The sequence below is a fragment of the Epinephelus lanceolatus genome, chromosome 8, assembly GCF_041903045.1.
Source record: "Epinephelus lanceolatus isolate andai-2023 chromosome 8, ASM4190304v1, whole genome shotgun sequence".
Classification (NCBI taxonomy): Eukaryota; Metazoa; Chordata; class Actinopteri; order Perciformes; family Serranidae; genus Epinephelus; species Epinephelus lanceolatus.
The window spans coordinates 36498276-36518288 of NC_135741.1; the positions used below are offsets into that span (position 1 = coordinate 36498276).

General features: G+C 40.3%; 1 protein-coding gene across 2 annotated transcripts in view; it reads right to left on the reverse strand.

The window, feature by feature from the left end:
- LOC117257632 (MICOS complex subunit mic25a) overlaps nt 1-20013 on the reverse strand; it is a 122369-nt gene that overhangs the window by 16342 nt on the left and 86014 nt on the right. For both annotated transcript variants that reach the window (XM_033627866.2, XM_033627865.2), the window contains one exon: nt 17122-17257. In XM_033627866.2, coding sequence (XP_033483757.2) covers nt 17122-17257 — 136 coding nt within the window. The remainder of the gene's footprint in view (nt 1-17121; nt 17258-20013) is intronic.

Here is a 20013-nt window from a genome sequence, read left to right on the forward strand (position 1 = left end):
TCTGATGGTTTGTGCAGAAATTCTTTGGTTGGGCAAACCAATTATTGCATCAGCTGTCCGAGTGGTCTGTCAGGAGGTCCTGAGGTTGAGGTTGGAGACGGCTCATTGTAATAAAATGAACATAAAGTTCATGGGCAGTGAACATCAGTATCATCAGTATTTCAATGGTACACTCCCTCAAAACTTGCAACATCTGTGGCATTGTAATGTGCGATAAAACTGAAAATTTTAGAGTGACCTTTTATCGTGACCATCCCACACACTGTGTAGTCATTATGCTATTAAATTAGCATCTTGATGTGCCACACCTGTCAGGTGAATTGATTTTCTTGGAAAAGCAGTAATGCTTACTAACATGGATTTTTACAAATTTGCAACCAAAATTTGAGAGAAATATATCTATTGAGTACTTTAAAAAAGTTCTGGTTCTTCAATTGAAAGCTGTAAAAAAATTGGTGCAAAAACTAAAGTGTTGTGTTTGAATTTTTGTTAAGTGTATAAACTGTTCATATATATCAACGTATCTTCGTACAGCGGTTGGTATGTTACTTTAAAAAAAGTCAGGCACACAGTTTATATGATACTATATCGTAACAGTTAGGTTTAGGAAAATAAATCATGGTTGGGTGTTGTCAGGTTATTTACTTAACATGATGTGACATTATGTACATACTTAACTTAAAATTGAGCATAGCGTCAGTTCAGGCAGGTCACAATGTCAAGCTCAGCTCACATTCCAGCTACATCAGCTGATCTCAATCAGCCCAATCAACTGATGAAGCAGCTGATTGATGGAAGGAAGTCAGCTGATAGATCACATGATTCCTCTCTATGCAACCAATTGGCAAATAACCCATCTTCATCCCAGCTCCTCCTTTTATTGGTGTGTGTGACTTATGGGTATCATCTTTGTTTGTCATTGATGCTGGCTCTGTTCTGTTCTCTGGGGTCTTTGCTGCTGCTCTCCCTGACTTAGGCATTCCTCATAGGCGCATGGAAGGGCAGAGAGGTGGGTTCTCTCTGCCTGAGGCTTTCCACATAGGTGCGTGGAAGGGCTTTCTGCGTAGGCCTAGGAAAGGCAGAGAGGCCCCAGAGCAGAGCCATACCACCAAATATATTACTGCAAACGGAAATTAAGTTTTCTTTGACTAAAGTGGTCCTGACAAAAGTCAGCCTTGACTTTTGGTTTCACAGGGGAGCAGGAGCAGTCTCCTGGGTTAAATTCCTGTGTTTGTTTGACCCATCTGCCACCCTGACCACCTCCCTATGCTGACTTTGTCACTTCTTTATTTATTTTTAAAGATATTTTTTGCAGCGTTTTTGCCTTTAATTGCGAGGACAGTCAAGCATGAAGGAGGGAGGGAGAGAGAGGGAGTGACATGCAGCAAAGGGCCACAGACTGGAGTCGAACCCGGGCTGCTGTGGCAACAGCCTTATACATGGGGCGTCTGCTCTATCGACTAAGCCACCGATGCCCCGACTTTGTCACTTCTTACACTCCGTCACCTGATTTCTTCCTTTGCTCCCACCATATGACAAAGGACAGCCTGAAGCACATAGGTCACATGATCACGGCCTTCTCGCTCATGATAATTAGAGTGCATTACTTTTCGTAGGTATAAGTACAAACTGTAAATGAGAACAACTGCGTATAATACTTACATTTAAAGATAAATATAAATATTTATATTTATTGACACATAGCAGTGAGGTGAATGTGGAGCTTCAGTACTTGTTCGCTTCATAAATTTTGTGTCAAAAATTGTGTGGTCAGTAGCAGGTCCAGCAAGCGGCTAAAAACCCTCATTCTTCTTCATTAGTGTTGACTGCTGAGGGGCCTGCCGTCTCTTTCTCTCCCTCTGCATCTTTTCATCTATTGTCCATCTCTAACCCTTCCTCCATAACCACTTACCATCTCCTCATGGTGCACCTATCTTTCCTTTCTTGCTTTTTACCTCCCGGTACCCACCCTTTTCTTCCACAATCCACTGCCCTCTGCCTCATGACTACTCCACCCTTCCCTCTTTCTCTCCTCTCTACCACATCTGTCAGTCTTTCTTCTCCATTTTTCTCTCTCACCACTCCTACCCCATCCTTTATCATCCCTTGGCTGTCTTCACCTCTGTTCTCCAACTGCCTACCTCCTCCCGTTCCTCATTTTCTCCCCACATGTGCACATCTCCCCATTTTCTCCCGTTGCTTCTCCAGTTGCTTGGTGTTCATCACTGTTTTCAAAGCACAACTGTTTTTCTTCCCATGGCTACTCACATTTTCTTTATATTTTCTGTTTTTTCCCCTTTCCCCTCAACTTACATTCATATCTTGGTTTTATTTTTTATATAATGTCTCTCCAGCTTTGCACTATTAGTGCTTATCCCAGGGTCAATCTCTTCTTTTCCTTAACTTCTACTTTCTCTTTCATATTGGCTTTACAGGAAATTTGCCCCATTATGTGTTTCACTTAAACTGACCGCCAGCTTCTGCCTGTCAACATTTTATCTCAGCTTTCACTTTAGACCTAATTGTTTATTTTTTTCTCTGTGCTCTCGTCATGCTTTAGCACTCTCCTCCTCTTTGCTTTCCATTTTTCTTTTTCTTTGTCCAGTGTTTCTGAAGAACTTCTGTTTATTTCCTATTGGTCTTTCACATCTACCACCCCTTTCTACCAGTTTCTAGACCTATAGCTACTGCATGTGTTTTTTGTTCGTCAAAACACTTCTCTGTCTTCAGCCCTCTCTTTGTATTTTTCCTCAGTTTGTTTGTCTATATTGTTATCTGCCAGCAGAGTAGCTGAGCTGCTGTGATCTCTGTACCAGCATGACTCCTGTTCAATCAACAATAAAACTGAAGGTAAAAGAAAAAAGAAATCAATATTAGGTTTTATACCGCTGTGATTCACTGGCTTTGCGAAAGTCAGTGTGCATTCAGATCGGCAGCAGATACAGATTTATTATCAGTTTATCAGTATTGTCAAAAGGGTTTTCCTTTGAGAATGGACTTATCAGAACTTGATGAAACTATTTTCTCTTTCCCCTTATCTTCTGGCGTGCTATCCACAGGGGAATCATACTTGCACACTAAGCATGCCTCTGAAACACCACACAGGCTCCTGCACAGCAGGCTGGGCCATTTTGAATCACAACAGTGCTCCTCAAAATTCTCTACCATCCCTCTGTGGGTCTGTGGAAAGCTCCCCTGCATTAACTACAAAACTGCCCTGCTCAAATGCTTTGCCCATCCTCCATTTACATAAATGAGAAGAATAGTACACTGCAAACACTTGTCAGTATTTTGCAACAGAGTACATTGATACCATCAACTCTGGTGTACAAAGAATCACTATGGAATTGAATCAACACTCTGAGACAGAGTTTCCATTACAGGAACTTGATGACCCGTAAATTAAGGTGTATCCATTGTCCCTGCTTCTGCTTTTGGGGATGAGTTCCTGATCATACTTACAGGCACAGCTCAGGAGGGTGGTACTGAGTTCCAGGTACTCTCAGGGAAACAAATGCAACAGCTGGTTTGAAACAAGCATGGTAATTAATGACACAGGACATGTGTTTCGATAAGCACTGCAAGCAAGTGCTTGGAATACCCGACATGTTTGCACAATGTCTTATATGTTCCTAGTGTTGTTGATAGCACTGGTATCTTTAAAATCACAGTGTATGTTTCCATTCCATTCCATTACTTTTTCCTTAAATTAGCCACAACACCCTGGCCAAACCCTACAGAGAAAAATAAGCTTAGTTTTGTACCAGATTCTTTACTAGAACCTCCCCGTCCTCGTGCACCTTGATTCTCCCTGTCGAGAGAATCAAGCAGCGGACTGGTTTGACAGTATCGGGCAGAGACGGGGAGGGACCAGCAACTGCCATCCTTCAGGGCAGCCAACCTGTCCCAAGGGATGCACCCTTCACTAGAGAGCTGGTCAGCAATGTGGGAGCTGATGTGGTGCCCGTCTCATGTTCTCTCTTTTTGTTTCATTCTATCTACTGTGGGTTGGGTCGCTGCCATTAATTTGACAACACAGACATTTCAAAGTCAGGGTAAAATTCATTGCATGTAAATATCAAAGATGATCAATATTAGCATCACTTTTTCCATCACTGTCTGTCCCAAAACTGAAGTGCACTTGCCTACCAACAGCACATAAATATGATGACTTTTGTCCCAGTGTCGCCTTTACAATGACATATACATTCTGGCTTATTTAACATAATAGAAAACAAGGCAGAACCTTGTACTTCAAGTTCTTAAAAGTTCAGTTTATGAGAAGCTCCAGGTTCGAGGGAATAAAGCTAAATGCCAACAAAGATATTACAAGGATTCACTGTAGGGTTGTCGGATTGGATTTTATTCCTTGTTATACTGTACAGGTGGTACCTCATAACCTGCAACTGAGTAGATTTTTTTAACGGACATATAAAATAAAGTTTGGCTCGATTTGAAAATTGGTTCATATGCAAATTCTACCACTTTGAGAAAAGAGCCATCTTAACACAGCACTTAATAAATCTGTAAAGTGGGCCTCTGATGGACAGTAGACACAACGTGTCATCTGTCAAACCTCCTCTGCTATTTCAACTAGCCCTGGATGGCATGACTGTCACCTACTGAACAGTCCAGCAGGCTTAGCTTAGCAGAAGAAAGTGTAATTTAAGGTGTAAACCAATGCCTCATTCTCAGGAGAAGGACAGTCAGTCTCAACGTACTGTGTAATTTCGGAGAACGTCTTACAGTATGATAGCTGACAAATCTGACATCTCATCAGCAAGTCCTCCTACTCCCTACTGTACCTCACCATGGCTGTCAGGGACCGGGGAGTTCTTAACTTGGACAGCTCACAGAGTACAGAGTAAGAAAGACAAGATTACAAAATGCAAGTCTAATTTAGTAGTAATCCATAAAACAGATAATATACACAGCCTGTGCAATTCTTTGTAATTTATTGTTGGCAATGAAAAGAAATATTCAGCTTCATTTCCCCTTGATAGTCATTATTTGCCTCCTAACAAACTGTTGAGCTATTAAGGTTTCTGTGCTAACAGCCACTGTCTCATCTGAACATCAACAATGTCCTCAGAATCAGATCTGGACATTATGCGAAGTGGCGAATGTTTTATTTATGTAGGCAATTGGTATTTCGTCATAAATAAGGATGCACCCATTTTAAAATTCTGGACCGATACAGATATCAATGTTTAAAATAACAATTTGGCCGACCAGTGTTTACTATAACTTTCTTTCAAATAAAAAAAAAAAAAGCCCTTCAAAAGCCTTTTTATTTTATAAAATACATCATCAAGTTCAAGTTCAAGTTAAACTTTATTGTCCCTGAGTGGGACAATAATATATATTTCATATCACTTTGAAGACAACAAATTTCTCCTTTAAACAATTGTATTTATTCAAGGTTCTCGGCAAAAACTACTACATTTTACAAGATAACACTGAACACATCATGAGAACGTTATAATTTATCTTTGCCTAATACTCAGTTTTAATGAATAGAGCTTGAATGTATCATAACTCACAGCAACCTCCATAAGCTGTTAGTTGCAACCACCTGCTGCTTTGAGCTGATGTTAACTAGCTCTTCTCCTGCTGATTTTAACAGAGATTCTCACTAGACAATAGTGAGTGTACTATGACAACGGGACAACAGCTACTACTAGCCATCTCCTCACACAACAATGAGATCACAGAGTCTTTGTGTTCTTCTTGTACCTGCTCATTAATTTAAGTTTGTGGCCATTTATTTCAAACCCTGCTTTTTAGCCTGCGCAAAATTTATGTGATACAACAGAGAAACATCAGCCACTGCCATCACTGAATGTCATCTTATTTGTCAATAGTCATGGCAGTCGACAAGGCCAATGTCGGTCGATACTGATGTTCAGCCGATAAATCGGTGCATCTCTTGGCCATAAACGGAGTCTCTTGCCGTTCCTTGAGTTTGTCTGACGATTTCAGCAACGGCCCTCACGCAAAGAAGCTCTTAAATCTCCTCATACCTCCAGTTAGACATTTGCTTTGGTTTCTTTGTGTATATCATCCGTCTTCTCCGACCCTTGGATGTTTTCTTTCCTCCGGTTTTGCGCCAGTTGTATGATAGAAATGTCATCAATGCACCCACACGCTCACTGTTAATACTTCAGACAGTGACCTGCTCTGTTCATGCATGGGCTCAATGGGACACTACATGGACTTTGTGTTAGGGAGCTGACAGGAAAAAGCCATTTAATTTCTAGTCCCACTGACTCAGACATTTGCATTTTCACATACAGCTCTTCAGATTAATGTCTAGACATGTTCAAGGTTGCAGGGCATATGGGGCTAGGGGCTAAGGGACTAGACATGTTTTCTTCTCTTGTACTGCCTTAGTAACAATTAACATACTCATATAGTCATTAGTCAAGGGTGGTGTCTGGCTTTCACTGTCATGCAAAGCAAGATGTCTTCTATCAAGCACTATAGAGGAAATACCTTGCATTAATTAATAGGTTCATATCTTTTTAACTCTGTCTTAATACAACATTCACATGCCATAGCCTGTGTAATTTAATAAAATTCCTCAGGCAACTTCAGACTGATTTTACTTTTTGGAGGTTGTGATCAATTTTTATAAATACTAAACATTATCACTGATGTTTTCCCTTTAATGTACCTCACCTATGAATATTAAAAAAATATATTTTTCATGGTCACTACACGGTTAGACTATAGGCCAGAGCAAATGCAGAGCAGACAGCCAACAACAAACTCCCACAAGACTTGTGTATTTTGATTACATCTGTGATTTAAAAATATCAGATTTCCACACATTCAAAAAAATATATAAAGTGTGTGTCCTCATCATTGTCAGCTGATAAAATCCTACCACACTCCAGAGCAACTCTCCTAGCTGTCTGCTGAAAGATCTGTTGCCCAAAGTGCTGATCACACTGGACAGCCATCGAATGGTTTAAAAGTAGTTTTGCTGACTTTGGAAGCATATGGCAGAAAAGCAGCTAACAGAAACAGGTAACCCTGCCCTATGTTTCAATCATACTTTTCTATTTACATTACAATTACTTGTGACTTGCGAATGTTTATAGCTTGCCATGCTGTTGCGAAAGAAATGAAATTGCACTGATCTGACTGACAAAATGAGACTGAACCCATGGGCTTCTCAAGTAATGATTTAGGGTGATGAACCTACACGTGACAGCAGGGAGGTATTCTTCCACTACATATGTTAGGAAACAGTCAATGAAACAAGGACTGTGGACGTCCCTCATTTCTCACAGGACAAGATTTTGGCACCTAATAACTCTTTTCCAAATCTCATTTTCAATCGCTCTGCTGCTTCTCAACAACTTCTTTTGTTTTCTACCTCTTTCTTTTCTCGGTTCCGTTTCACTCTCTCCAATCTGACAGGCAGCTTTTAACTTTAGGAGTAACTCCCTGGGTATATGACCCAAAGCCCAGTATGTCTGTGCTCCACAGCAGGGCTCCGGATATATATACGTACGAGTGTGCCTCAGTAGTTGGCTTTGCTGAAGGGGAAAATAACGGCGTTTGAAGTTTCTGAGGTCTCAACTTGCAGTTGGCCAGATCCTGACCTGTGATTGGACATGCTGCTGTAACACTCATCTCTCTGTTTTTTCCAAATCTCTTTTGCTGTTTTACTCCCTGTCTATCCTTCAGCTTCTCTTTTTCCTCTTCATTCAGGTATTTTCACTCCTTACACTGGCTTTATCCTTTACTTCTTCTCTGCTCAGATTTTCCAAATCTCCACTTTTCCAAATATATTTTGTTCCTCTCTGACACTGTCTCTCATATTTCAGCCTGTCTCTCCTCTTCCCTTTCCCCTCTCTCTCCAGTGTGAGCCGAGCCTCTGATTTGATTGATCAGCATCAGAGCCGGAGCTCTCTCTGAGATTGGCGCTAAATGACTTCAGAATCCCACCAGGCATATAGACAGAGCGTGCGTGTGTGTGCTTTGTACGTATTCGCATCCGAGAGCACAGATAAATGACTAGAGAATCCCACCGAGTGTCTGGACAGTGTGTATGTGTTACATGTAGCAGTGCCCACGTCAGGCTCAGCCTCCCAGAGGATAATGACTAGAGGTTGTCTGCTCCGTCTCTGCAGAGCTCTGTGGGATCCCCCCCTCATTTGCCATCAAACACACGCACATGTACACACGCACACACAGAGATGGTAGCGTAACCCAGCAGGAAGACGTCTGTGATATGCAGGCCTGTCCACTGACCCGCTGTGACACTGATCAAAACACCATCACAGTTGCTTCTGTGGGTCTGGAAAGACAAAACAAGAACTGGGCTACGTTCAGTCCCAATGAAGTCCTCCGTCAGAAATGAAAAGACATCATCTGTTTGCCTTCTCCCCTCAGAGGCTTTCTAATATCATTTCATTCTTAATTTTGATTAATTAAATAAGCAGCAGTCTCTCTTGCTTAGACCAGAACACTCCAAAATTTGAAAAAGATTAAAATTCATATTTGCAATACAGAAGACATCACTCATCAAGTGTGCTTATAAATAAGATGAATACAGAAATGAAAACAAATTTGCCCCAGGCTCACAGCACACTGACGTCTTCAATATGCATTATAAAGAAGAGAAGGAAATGATGTTTGGCTTATATTAAACGCACACAGTAGAATTATCACAGCATCAATATTTCCCCACGGCTTGTTGGACTTTAACATTTATGATCTAAATGATTAAAATGATTCAAAAATGTTTTGCTGCATTTCTCTGTTATAACACAGAAAGGAAATGTTAAGAGTGAGATGCTTTAAAAGTAATTTGCTGGGAAGCCCAGTAGCTCAGTGGGTAGAGTGCTTGTGCCATGTACAAAGGCAATGTCCTTGCTGCAACGCCGAGACAACAAAATAATCTTTGAAAAATGTTTTAAAAAGTTGTGTAGGATTAAAATTCAAGTACATGAAGCTATTTAGCTCAACAACTTAAACAATTTTTTAAACAACATTAGAAACTTTCTGGCTGTTAGAGCAACAGCTTATGAAGCCAGAAATTTTTTTCATGAAACTTCTTTTTTCAAAAGTCTTTGTAACAAATGAACTTGGTGAGGAGCAATTACTGATCAGCTAATAATAATAATAAAATGACTTATGTGACACTGAAAAAGTCAAAGCCAAATTTTAACCAAAATGTGAGCTTACAGTGATGTCATGATGGCTTATTTTCCTTAGAGTTAATATCTGTTTAAATAGCAATTCAATATGGTGCTAGTTTTTTTCAGAATTGATATAACTTATGAGAATGACACTCATGCTATTTGACTTTACATTTTGGCTGGTAATGTTAAACTTGCTCTGCTAGTTGGTGTCTGAAATGTTATGTTAAGTCAAAGGTGGTTTCCAAGAATAAAACATCATTTTGCTCTTTCTACCTGTGATAGCATATAGCTATGTAGCTTAATTTTGGACAGTGTCTAGTGTCTAATGCATACATCTTTAGCTAAGCATTGTACATCATTATTTGAAGTTATTCATCTTAAAAACTCTGAAATATGACCTATAGAGCAAGGAGCAGAGTGTCAGGTCAAATTGTGAAACTGTAACATAAACTATTTGAGTAGCAAAAATGGAAACTGATCAGTCTGTCAATTGTCTTTTTAGGGTCGTTAGATATCTCCATCTTGTTAGATGTGACTTAAGCCCTTTTTAAACAGAGATCCTGCAATACTGTGGTACGAATACCTTTCATTAGGCCCCCTTTGTTTTTTTATAGAACCAATAAACGCCAGCAAAATGCCACCCCAGTGTGCAACTATAGATGGCATGCCTGTGCTCCGGTAGTAAAAGAGGCATGACGTAAAGCACAACAGCACTGGCCTTTTGTGTGACATATTACATACGTCTGGCAGCGCTTTCTAAACAATAAAAACATGACAACAACAATCATTTACTGTCCCTGTTAAATGGTCATTGATCTCATCCTCTGAGGGTAAGGAGATCTTGGACCTCACTGTCTCCCCAGTTTGCTGACATTTTTGGTTGCGTTCTTCTTCACTGAGTTAGCTGCTAACTGCTACGACCTGCTTTTTAAATCTCCTGGTGGATCACACACATAAAATGTCATCAAAATGTCCTACTCATCCCCTCCTTTTGACTCACCCCTTTTACACAGACATCAATTTGACTTTGTTACTACATTCGCAACCAGCTTAAAGATGAGACAACTCTGTCCCTCCATTCTGTGATCGTACTTCTAATACAGAATGACGAGGCACATTGGTAATTATGTCCAGATATTAAAATATTTTAAAACTCTGTATCATTATATCCAAGCTGATTTTCCAAAGTTGATTTGGAGGCCAACACACTCTGAAAATCATCTGATTGCGGCAATTCCATTTAAATTAAATCGTGTGTGGGGATGTGAGTGAGCCCAGAGAAACACACATAGTGCTATATCATCAAAAAGCATTGATCATTTACTCGCTGTATATAATAAGGTTAGTTTGTCTTGAAACATGGCTAAGTTGAGCATGATGCGTTGCAACAATTTCTTTTTTCCACATTCTGTCTAGTAAATTGACCTACGCAGCATCTACTCCACACGACAAAACAAGTCATCAGTGAAACTAAACTGTGGCAGCTTCTAAAGACACATAACGGAGGAAAAACAACTTTATAAACTTTCAAACTGACGTTCAAAATGGGTGAAAGTCTGGGAGATGCCTAAGGGGCTAATCAGGAGGAAAGACCTTGATGTGTAGGTTAAAGCAGACTGCAGTGTAGCAAGCTATTCATGCACCACACACACACACACACACACACACACACACACACACACACACACACAAAAACACACACGCACATATATTGTGTATGATCTGCTGTGCTCTTTTAAAGACAGTCTTCAAAGAGTCTTCTCTTCACTCCTCGTTATCTCACACCAGCTAATATGATGAACACACACACACACACACACACACACACACACACAATGCCGTGCCATGGGTCTTACAAGTGCAGAAATACAGGAACACAAACATAGATTTAGCTGTGTGTTTATAAAGTGTGTTTGTGTCTGCATGGCTTTCATACAAGGCAGATACAAAGCTACAGAAGCTATTGAAAGTGCACACACGTACAGGCAGCCACACACACACACGCAAATACATACACACACTACACTGGCACAAGAGCGAAGGAATCAAGTTTCAGCGAGCTGATTATCACATGCTGTATTACTGTATGCCAGGGGAAGCCTCAGTGCCCCTGAGCAACGCAGAGGAGATGTGAGCAGAGAGCACCATGAGGCAGAGTGATACGTTGCCCGGGTGCATGATGAGTAGCTATGCCTTCAAATACCTCTACTGTAAAAACTTTGGAAGGGCAAGCTTCCAGTATTCTGTCCTCCAACTTCCTAACCTCCTCCTCCTCCTCCTCCTCGTATTTTTCTCTGTAACTTTCTGTGAATTTGTAACTTAAATCTGCTGCAGTGATGCACATACTTGAGGAGAGGAACTTGTCTTTGCTTGTGAATAATACAGCAGTGGATCCAGTTGAGGAATGTGGAATGCTGAAAGCGAAAACTACAAAGGCTAGATTTTTACTGAGTGAATACATAAGCAGAGGTTCTTAACTGTTTTTCATCACGGATAAAATACAAAAAAAGTGACTCGCATTTCAGCAATTATTTATCACAATATATTTCACATCGTACATCAGACAAGTCTTGTTGAATATTGGACGTGATGACATTGCCCAAAAGTCCAATTAAAATTCATGGTGAAACTTTCATAATTTTCTCATATTTTAACATTAAAAAAATATTTTTGCTGAAATTTTCAATCGAGTTTTAAAGAAACTTAAAGGGAAAGTCACCTCAAAATGCACTGTAACACACTGACGAGTTCCTTATATTTAAACTGTCAGGAAATCTGTTATGGAAATGGTTTTGTCAAATTAAAACTTCTTCGCTGATGTCTGCTGTTGGGAAGGTTACTTTTGAAATGTACTGTAATAGGTTACAGATTACTAGTTTAAAATGTAATGAGTAATGTAACTTCTATTTACTTAATCAAAGTAATGGAACTTATTACACTTGATTACCTTTTAATTACTTTTCTAACAAATGTTTAACTTGGACAATAAAGCTGAAAAGACCTGTGTTTATGCGTTTGTACCCACTCCAAGAGATGAAATAATAAATGTTCAACGTGCATCCACTGCGTAATGCCACGTCACAGAACTCCACATATCCGCATTCCTGTGGCAAAGCACAAAACACCTGATGTTCCACATGAGGGGTTGCACTCAGGGAACAATAAAGCCTACTGCTGTGATAAAAGCGGAGACAAAGATTGCGGAGCAGAGGAGAGAAAAAGGGCAACGTTTCATGCGCTGATGGGAGGGAGAGCGCACAATGCATAACAACACATAGGCTATTTCAAGTGACACATGTTCATTCATAGATCATGTCATTACTCAATGTTACCTGGAGCTTGATGACCAATCAAACAGAGAGGAGGGCAGTGTTGAAGCCATTCACGATGGCTGCTATCACTTTCAAGAGCAGATGGCAGAAGAATTCAACTGAGCTGGACAGCCACAAAAAAGGTTCACAGGCTGAATATCATCAAAAATATATTCAAAACATCCGTGCACAAAAAGAAGTGTGCTCAAAGTGTAAAAATAATAATATAATAAATAATAATAACATTGAGAAGTAATAAAAGCAGCAGCTAACATTTCCGTCCTTGACTATCATCAGTGCTAAACGTTTGCTGCTGAGTTTTTTTAATCATTTTTCAATATTATCATTATTATTATCATTTTGCACTTTGAGCACCCTTCATTTTGTGTATGAATGTTTTGAATAAATTGACATTTCTTGATTTTGATCTCAGCCCTGTGAACATTTTTTGTGGCTGTCTAGCTCAGTTGCAATGGTGTGTGGGTATCTCCTCTGCTGTCCCTTTTTGGTTGTCCATTGTACCAATGCACCCAAGATAAACTTTTTTGCTGCCCTAAGTAGGCGCAGCTTCACAGCAGCCTTAAGACTTCTGCTATCACTTTCCTCTATCATGACTCCAAATAAACTACGATGGTTGGACTATATAAATAGTTCAGTGAACAGTGGTTACAGTTCAAAAAGAGTCTGTGGAGATGAAGATGACTTACATATGCCAATAATATGACTTAAATTTTATCATTTATAACTGCTAGTGACATTGCGTAGTGTGTGTGTGTGTGTGTGTGTGTGTGTGTGTGTGTGTTAAAACAATCTACCTATATACAGTACAGGCCAAAAGTTTGGACACACCTTCTCATTCAATGCATTTTCTTTATTTTCATGACTATTTACATTGTAGATTCTCACTGAAGGCATCAAAACTATGAATGAACACATGTGGAGTTATGTACTTAACAAAAAAAGGTGAAATAACTGAAAACATGTTTTATATTCTAGTTTCTTCAAAATAGCCACCCTTTGCTCTGATTACTGCTTTGCACACTCTTGGCATTCTCTCCATGAGCTTCAAGAGGTAGTCACCTGAAATGGTTTTCCACTTCACAGGTGTGCCTTATCAGGGTTAATTAGTGGAATTTCTTGCTTTATCAATGGGGTTGGGACCATCAGTTGTGCTGTGCAGAAGTCAGGTTAATACACAGCCGACAGCCCTATTGGACAACTGTTAAAATTCATATTATGGCAAGAACCAATCAGCTAACTAAAGAAAAACGAGTGGCCATCATTACTTTAAGAAATGAAGGTCAGTCAGTCCGGAAACTTGCAAAAACTTTAAATGTGTCCCCAAGTGGAGTCGCAAAAACCATCAAGCGCTACAACGAAACTGGCACACATGAGGACCGACCCAGGAAAGGAAGACCAAGAGTCACCTCTGCTTCTAAGGATAAGTTCATCCGATTCACCAGCCTCAGAAATCGCAAGTTAACAGCAGCTCAGATCAGAGACCAGATGAATGCCACACAGAGTTCTAGCAGCAGACCCATCTCTAGAACAACTGTTAAGAGGAGACTGCGCGAATCAGGCCTTCATGGTCAAATAGCTGCTAGGAAACCACTGCTAAGGAGAGGCAACAAGCAGAAGAGATTTGTTTGGGCCAAGAAACACAAGGAATGGACATTAGACCAGTGGAAATCTGTGCTTTGGTCTGATGAGTCCAAATTTGAGATCTTTGGTTCCAACCGCCGTGTCTTTGTGAGACGCAGAAAAGGTGAACGGATGGATTCCACATGCCTGGTTCCCACTGTGAAGCATGGAGGAGGAGGTGTGATGGTGTGGGGGTGTTTTGCTGGTGACACTGTTGGGGATTTATTCAAAATTGAAGGCACACTGAACCAGCGTGGCTACCACAGCATCCTGCAGCGACATGCCATCCCATCCGGTTTGCGTTTAGTTGGACGATCATTTATTTTTCAACAGGACAATGACCCCAAACACACCTCCAGGCTGTGTAAGGGCTATTTGACCAAGAAGGAGAGTGATGGAGTGCTGCGGCAGATGACCTGGCCTCCACAGTCACCGGACCTGAACCCAATCGAGATGGTTTGGGGTGAGCTGGACCGCAGAGTGAAGGCAAAGGGGCCAACAAGTGCTAAACACCTCTGGGAACTCCTTCAAGACTGTTGGAAAACCATTTCAGGTGACTACCTCTTGAAGCTCATGGAGAGAATGCCAAGAGTGTGCAAAGCAGTAATCAGAGCAAAGGGTGGCTATTTTGAAGAAACTAGAATATAAAACATGTTTTCAGTTATTTCACCTTTTTTTGTTAAGTACATAACTCCACATGTGTTCATTCATAGTTTTGATGCCTTCAGTGAGAATCTACAATGTAAATAGTCATGAAAATAAAGAAAACGCATTGAATGAGAAGGTGTGTCCAAACTTTTGACCTGTACTGTAAGTCTATATAAAACAATGACTTTTGTTGGCCATTTACAATACAATATACAGGCAAGCTGTAACCATGGTAACAACAATAGCATGACAGGGACAGACTCTGTGCTCAGAACATAAACTGCATCGGGCTCAGGTTGGATTTGGACAGCAAGCGGCCTCAGCCACACTCTAGTATTCAAATGCACACAGACCAGGCACACAGTCTGTACACAAGCAAACAAAAAAATAAGTATTTCTCCGCATTTTCAAAATGAACTCTTTAGCCAGCAGCTGCATGTTGGCTGTTCAGTAAACACGGGACACTGTGCACCACAGACAGTGCGCTCTCTGTGTGCATTTCAAAGGAAAAACATAATGACTACCTGCTCAGCTTAAAGCAACACATCACAGTACTGTTACCTGACTGTTTTATCTTACTGCATCTAGGTTCATCTTTTCTTTCTTCTGTGGTATGTAGCGCCACTACACCTCGTACAATGAATGCTGCAACCACCTGATTGAGTGTAATTAAACTCATGAGCTTGAACCTGTATCGCTTGATTAAGATTTTTGGGCCATTAAAATCCGTAACAAAGAGTGTGAAAATAAGTTTTGACCTATTTTCCAAACTCACTGAAGGTTCAGTGGAAGTATGTAGAAAGCTTTATGTTTACGCTTTATGTTTAGTTTCACAAGCTTTTTTAAGTATTTAACTATATCATTTATTTATGTGTATCTGTTTTTAGATACCTGCCTCCACTAACTCAGCAAAGGTTAATATAAAAACACAGAGTAATTAATAATTAGGTGTGCTTTGCAAAGTTCAGCTTCACTTCACTTTGTTGTGTAATCTACAAGGTGAAACAGCAAAATGACACTGTGGATTTCAAATCTCACTTCACAGCTAATATGACACCAGATATACATTAAAAATATGGCTCAATCTTCGGCATCATTACACAGTATGTCCTCCTCTTTGCTGTGATGAGAGGCTGGGTTAGAGGATGAGTTTCTGAACTTAATAAATGCAAATGTCTAATGCAAATAAAAAGGAAAAAACTTGGGATTATATAATCATATTTACAGTCTACAGTGTGAGATTTCTGTTCATACACTCTCCTAGAATTCTAATGATGAGACTGCAGACGCTATTGCTGCGTCTCACTGGACGACCCTGTCTTGTTTACTTGAAATCTAGTGAACCACTTCATATTTTTGTATAGGTTGTCTTTAATTCAAAAGCCAATAAAACACACACACACACACACACACACACACACACACACACACACACGTGTTAATGTTCTTAAGTGTACTGTCATATTCAGAAAATATGAAAAATGTAATTAATGCTGTCTGGGAAATAGTCTAGCTTTACTGCTTGTTTTCAGGTGACAACCTGTTTTTCTTTTCTTCTCACTTACTTTAAATGATTTTGCACCTGTAAACTAAAATTAGAACCAAAAGGGTGAAGGCTGCAGTGACAAGCTGAACTGCGACTGAGGACTTATGTTGTAGCAACCCAAACTGTGTTTGCCTATGAAAAGGTGTCATTGTCAGCGTTGGTAGGAAAACAAGTTTGGTAGCACTGGAGAAGTTGGATTTCATACTTTTACATCAGACATTCACTCTGAAAGCTGTTTCTAATGACAAGACTTTTCTCTGTGTAAAAACCTAAAGTGACAGCACTCAAAATCCTATCAATCTGATTTTTTGGGGGTCCTTAACTCCCCCAGAATAATCTTGAGAACATGAGAAAAAATGAATTTCTTTCTTTTACATCAGACATCAGAGTGCGGCTCTGAAAATAACATCATCTGTCTCCATGGAAAACTTCAAAAGCCACCACTCAGACTGAATTGTTATGTCCCAAACTTCCCAAAATCCTTGCCTCTTTGAAGGCTCTTGTGAAGTACAATATGGTCGTATTATCATTATCAATATATTAATTACTATTATCATACTTTTATCATTTTGGGGAGAGAGCTGCTACTGACATGACTTTAGAAAGCGATCCTCAAAATTACAATATGAGCTAAGAATCATATCTTTTAACTTTTGGGAGTTCTAACACAATAATTACAGTTTTTGATGTGATGATATTTGATGTGATGATATTTTAAAAATTCAGATATTCCATGAAATCCCAAATCCTGTCCATTTCAGATTTGGAAAAACAACAACAACAACAACAACAACAACAACAACAAAACCCCACTCACCTTCTTTGCAGCATTGATACACTGCATGTATTCTTTGGCCAGGTCTGAACACCTTAGAGTCTGGTCTCTGTTCTCCCTGTAGCAAGATAAAATCTGAGCCTGCAGGCCAGAACACACCGGGTCTGTGTTGCGAGACCTGCAAAAGACACAGAGAAACAGAAAGATGGAATTATGAATGTGTAAAAATAGCAACATTTGTCCCCTTTAACTCACTGACAGTGTAAAGTTGGACCTACAGAAGACTAATGCAGACTAAAACTTGAATTACTGCCTCATGGTTGTATGGAAGTTCACTACACTGACATGTATGATTCCAGTGAATAGTTTGCAGTGAGAAACATATTAGAGACTATTCCTACAGAAAAGTACAGAGGACTGAAGGAGAGTTTCATGGTGCAACAACAATAACCTTAAGCTCTATATCAGTTAAACCAATGGCCAGAGGAACAGGATAGGACACCAAGTTGATGCCATGACAGTAGACAATGACTCAAACATGGATGTTTCTGCAAAGCGGCCACAAACTCTAAAACGTAAATGCTTGACACACATCTTCAAACCCGCATTTTTATCAGTCATCAAATATTATAAAAAACAACCATAAAAAGGACATTAAACGCTGTATAGACGTTTTAATATCACTTGATATCTATATACAGTATACCAATACGTATTAATCTATATTTACAGTATGTTGAATGTAAACTGTCTAATAAGTGGATTCCAAATGTGAAAAAAGGACAGAAACAAAGTCTATTTAAAGCGGCTTCAATATGTGTTTTCTTAAGAAACAACAGATCACATACTTGGATATGGAACTCTCTCTTAGAGTTGATTTCAGCTGCAGCAGGCAGAACCAAATTTACATTGCTGCTCAGTAACAGCAGACAGACACAGTTTGTGACTAGCTGCTGAACATAAAGCAGCATCTAGCAGCTAAAGAGACAAATATTTCCCTCAGAAGTTGGTTGAGACCAAAACTGAGCTAAAAGAAGAGTAATATTCAGGTACAAACACAAACCTGTACATCACATGTTGCTTCCAGCTCTTGTATGTGTAAATAAGCAAATGCTTGGTAAGTTTGCCAGAGCAACATCAGTGTGGCAACATTTTGTTTTCCCTTTAAGTTATGTAAACAGCTGACACTTTGTTGACAAAGAAACAACGTTTTTCACTGATGGCTTTTTGCAGGAGAGGAAACTGTTGTATAGGCCTTTTTCTTCCATCTAGTGGCTTTTCTTCTCATTTTTTTTCTTGTTTTGTTCCCAGTTGAAATAAGTTACTGTTATTATATTTTAAATACAATATTTAAATCTGACCTTGTGGCCTTAGTGTGGTACATTCCAAAAATACGGCTGTTAAATCACACTTGATACTATGCAGCCTATCGATTTGAGGAAGAATTTGAAAATGACTGGGCTGTCTGGGCATAAAACCTTTGATCTGTTGAGCTTTACGAATCAAGACTTGATAGTCTAGAGAGATATCACTGCTGCAAAAAAAATATTAAAGCCCTGACACACCGACAGTCTTCCTTCAGTGAAAGTTGGGCTGTTGGTGAGCATCTGTTGCCCTTGTCTGTGCGGTATGTCTCGCACCATTGCTCCTAATTTGCCCCCGTCTGCTTTTTTTCCACCGATTCAGCATGTCGGTGAATTAAATCATTCTGATTGGCAGTGTAGCTCAGTGCGCAAGAACAGAAACTGAAGTGAGGACTGTAAACAAAGAGCTAAAGTCAAGAGGGAGTGAGACCAAGCTAACATTATTTTTCTATAGTCATTGAGCTCTTTAGCACAAATGTTTCCTGATGGTTTGTGTTAATGTTCACTTGTGCACGGTAAATATGCTTTGTTCTTTCAACATGGGATTGTGTTGTTCATGTGCTAACTTGCTAACTAGCATCAAGGCAGTGTCCCGGTTTCCCTTTTTGAATGAGGATTACAGATGACTGCCTTCTGCTGGTATGGAGAATTATTTCCTGTCATGCAGGCGCAGAACGTACGTGTGGGTTGACCGTCAGCTGTAGTCTTTGCAGTGTGTTCATGTGCAACTTTTTTGCCCGAGATATGGCGACGTCAGGTGAGGCAGCAGGGGGCCTTGTCGCTGCTAGTTATCTGAAGTCGTTTTGGTGTGTCTGGGCCTTTGAAGGTAAGGCTGGCTGCATGGTGGTGCAGTGGTTAGCGCTAGGCTTGTCATGATACCAGAATTTCAGCAGTCTATACCAATGCCAGTGAATTTCCACGATGCTCGATACTCATTCGATACCACAATAAAAATCAAAAAACAGAAATTGAGGGCACCACTGTCCGCGCACATGTGAGTGATCGACGGTGACAACGTGTGCGTCGCTGCGTCGAGTGTACCAAGTGCAGCGCGATGCTGGTATATGACAGGAAAAAGATGGGGACCTCGACATTTAAGAGGTACATGATGAAGGCTGCCATGGAAAAAAAAAGATGAGAGTCAGCCTTCAATGTCCACATTCGTATCCTTAAAAAATGTCGGGTTTGAACCAGGCTCGGGCTCATAATTACAGTTAAAGGGACGGGCCGGGCCAGGCCGGGCCGGGCTCGGACAGAACATGCATGGGCTCGGGTTGGGTTGGGCTGGATTTTTTGGGCCAGATTTAAGCTCTTGCACTTGTAGAAGCGTTCTTCTTCGGCGCTCGTCCTAGGCACAGACTGACGCGCGTATACTGCCCCCGTCAGTTCTGACAGGAATCGACACGGCCCACTTAGGGCAAAGTTGTATCCAGTACTTACGGTACAGAAAAAAAACAGGTACCAGCGTATTTTTTGTGTGTTAGCATCAACTTGGTACCGAAGTATCGGTTCTCATGACAACCCTAGTTAGTGCTGTCGCCTCACAGCAAGAGGGTTCTGAGTTCAAACC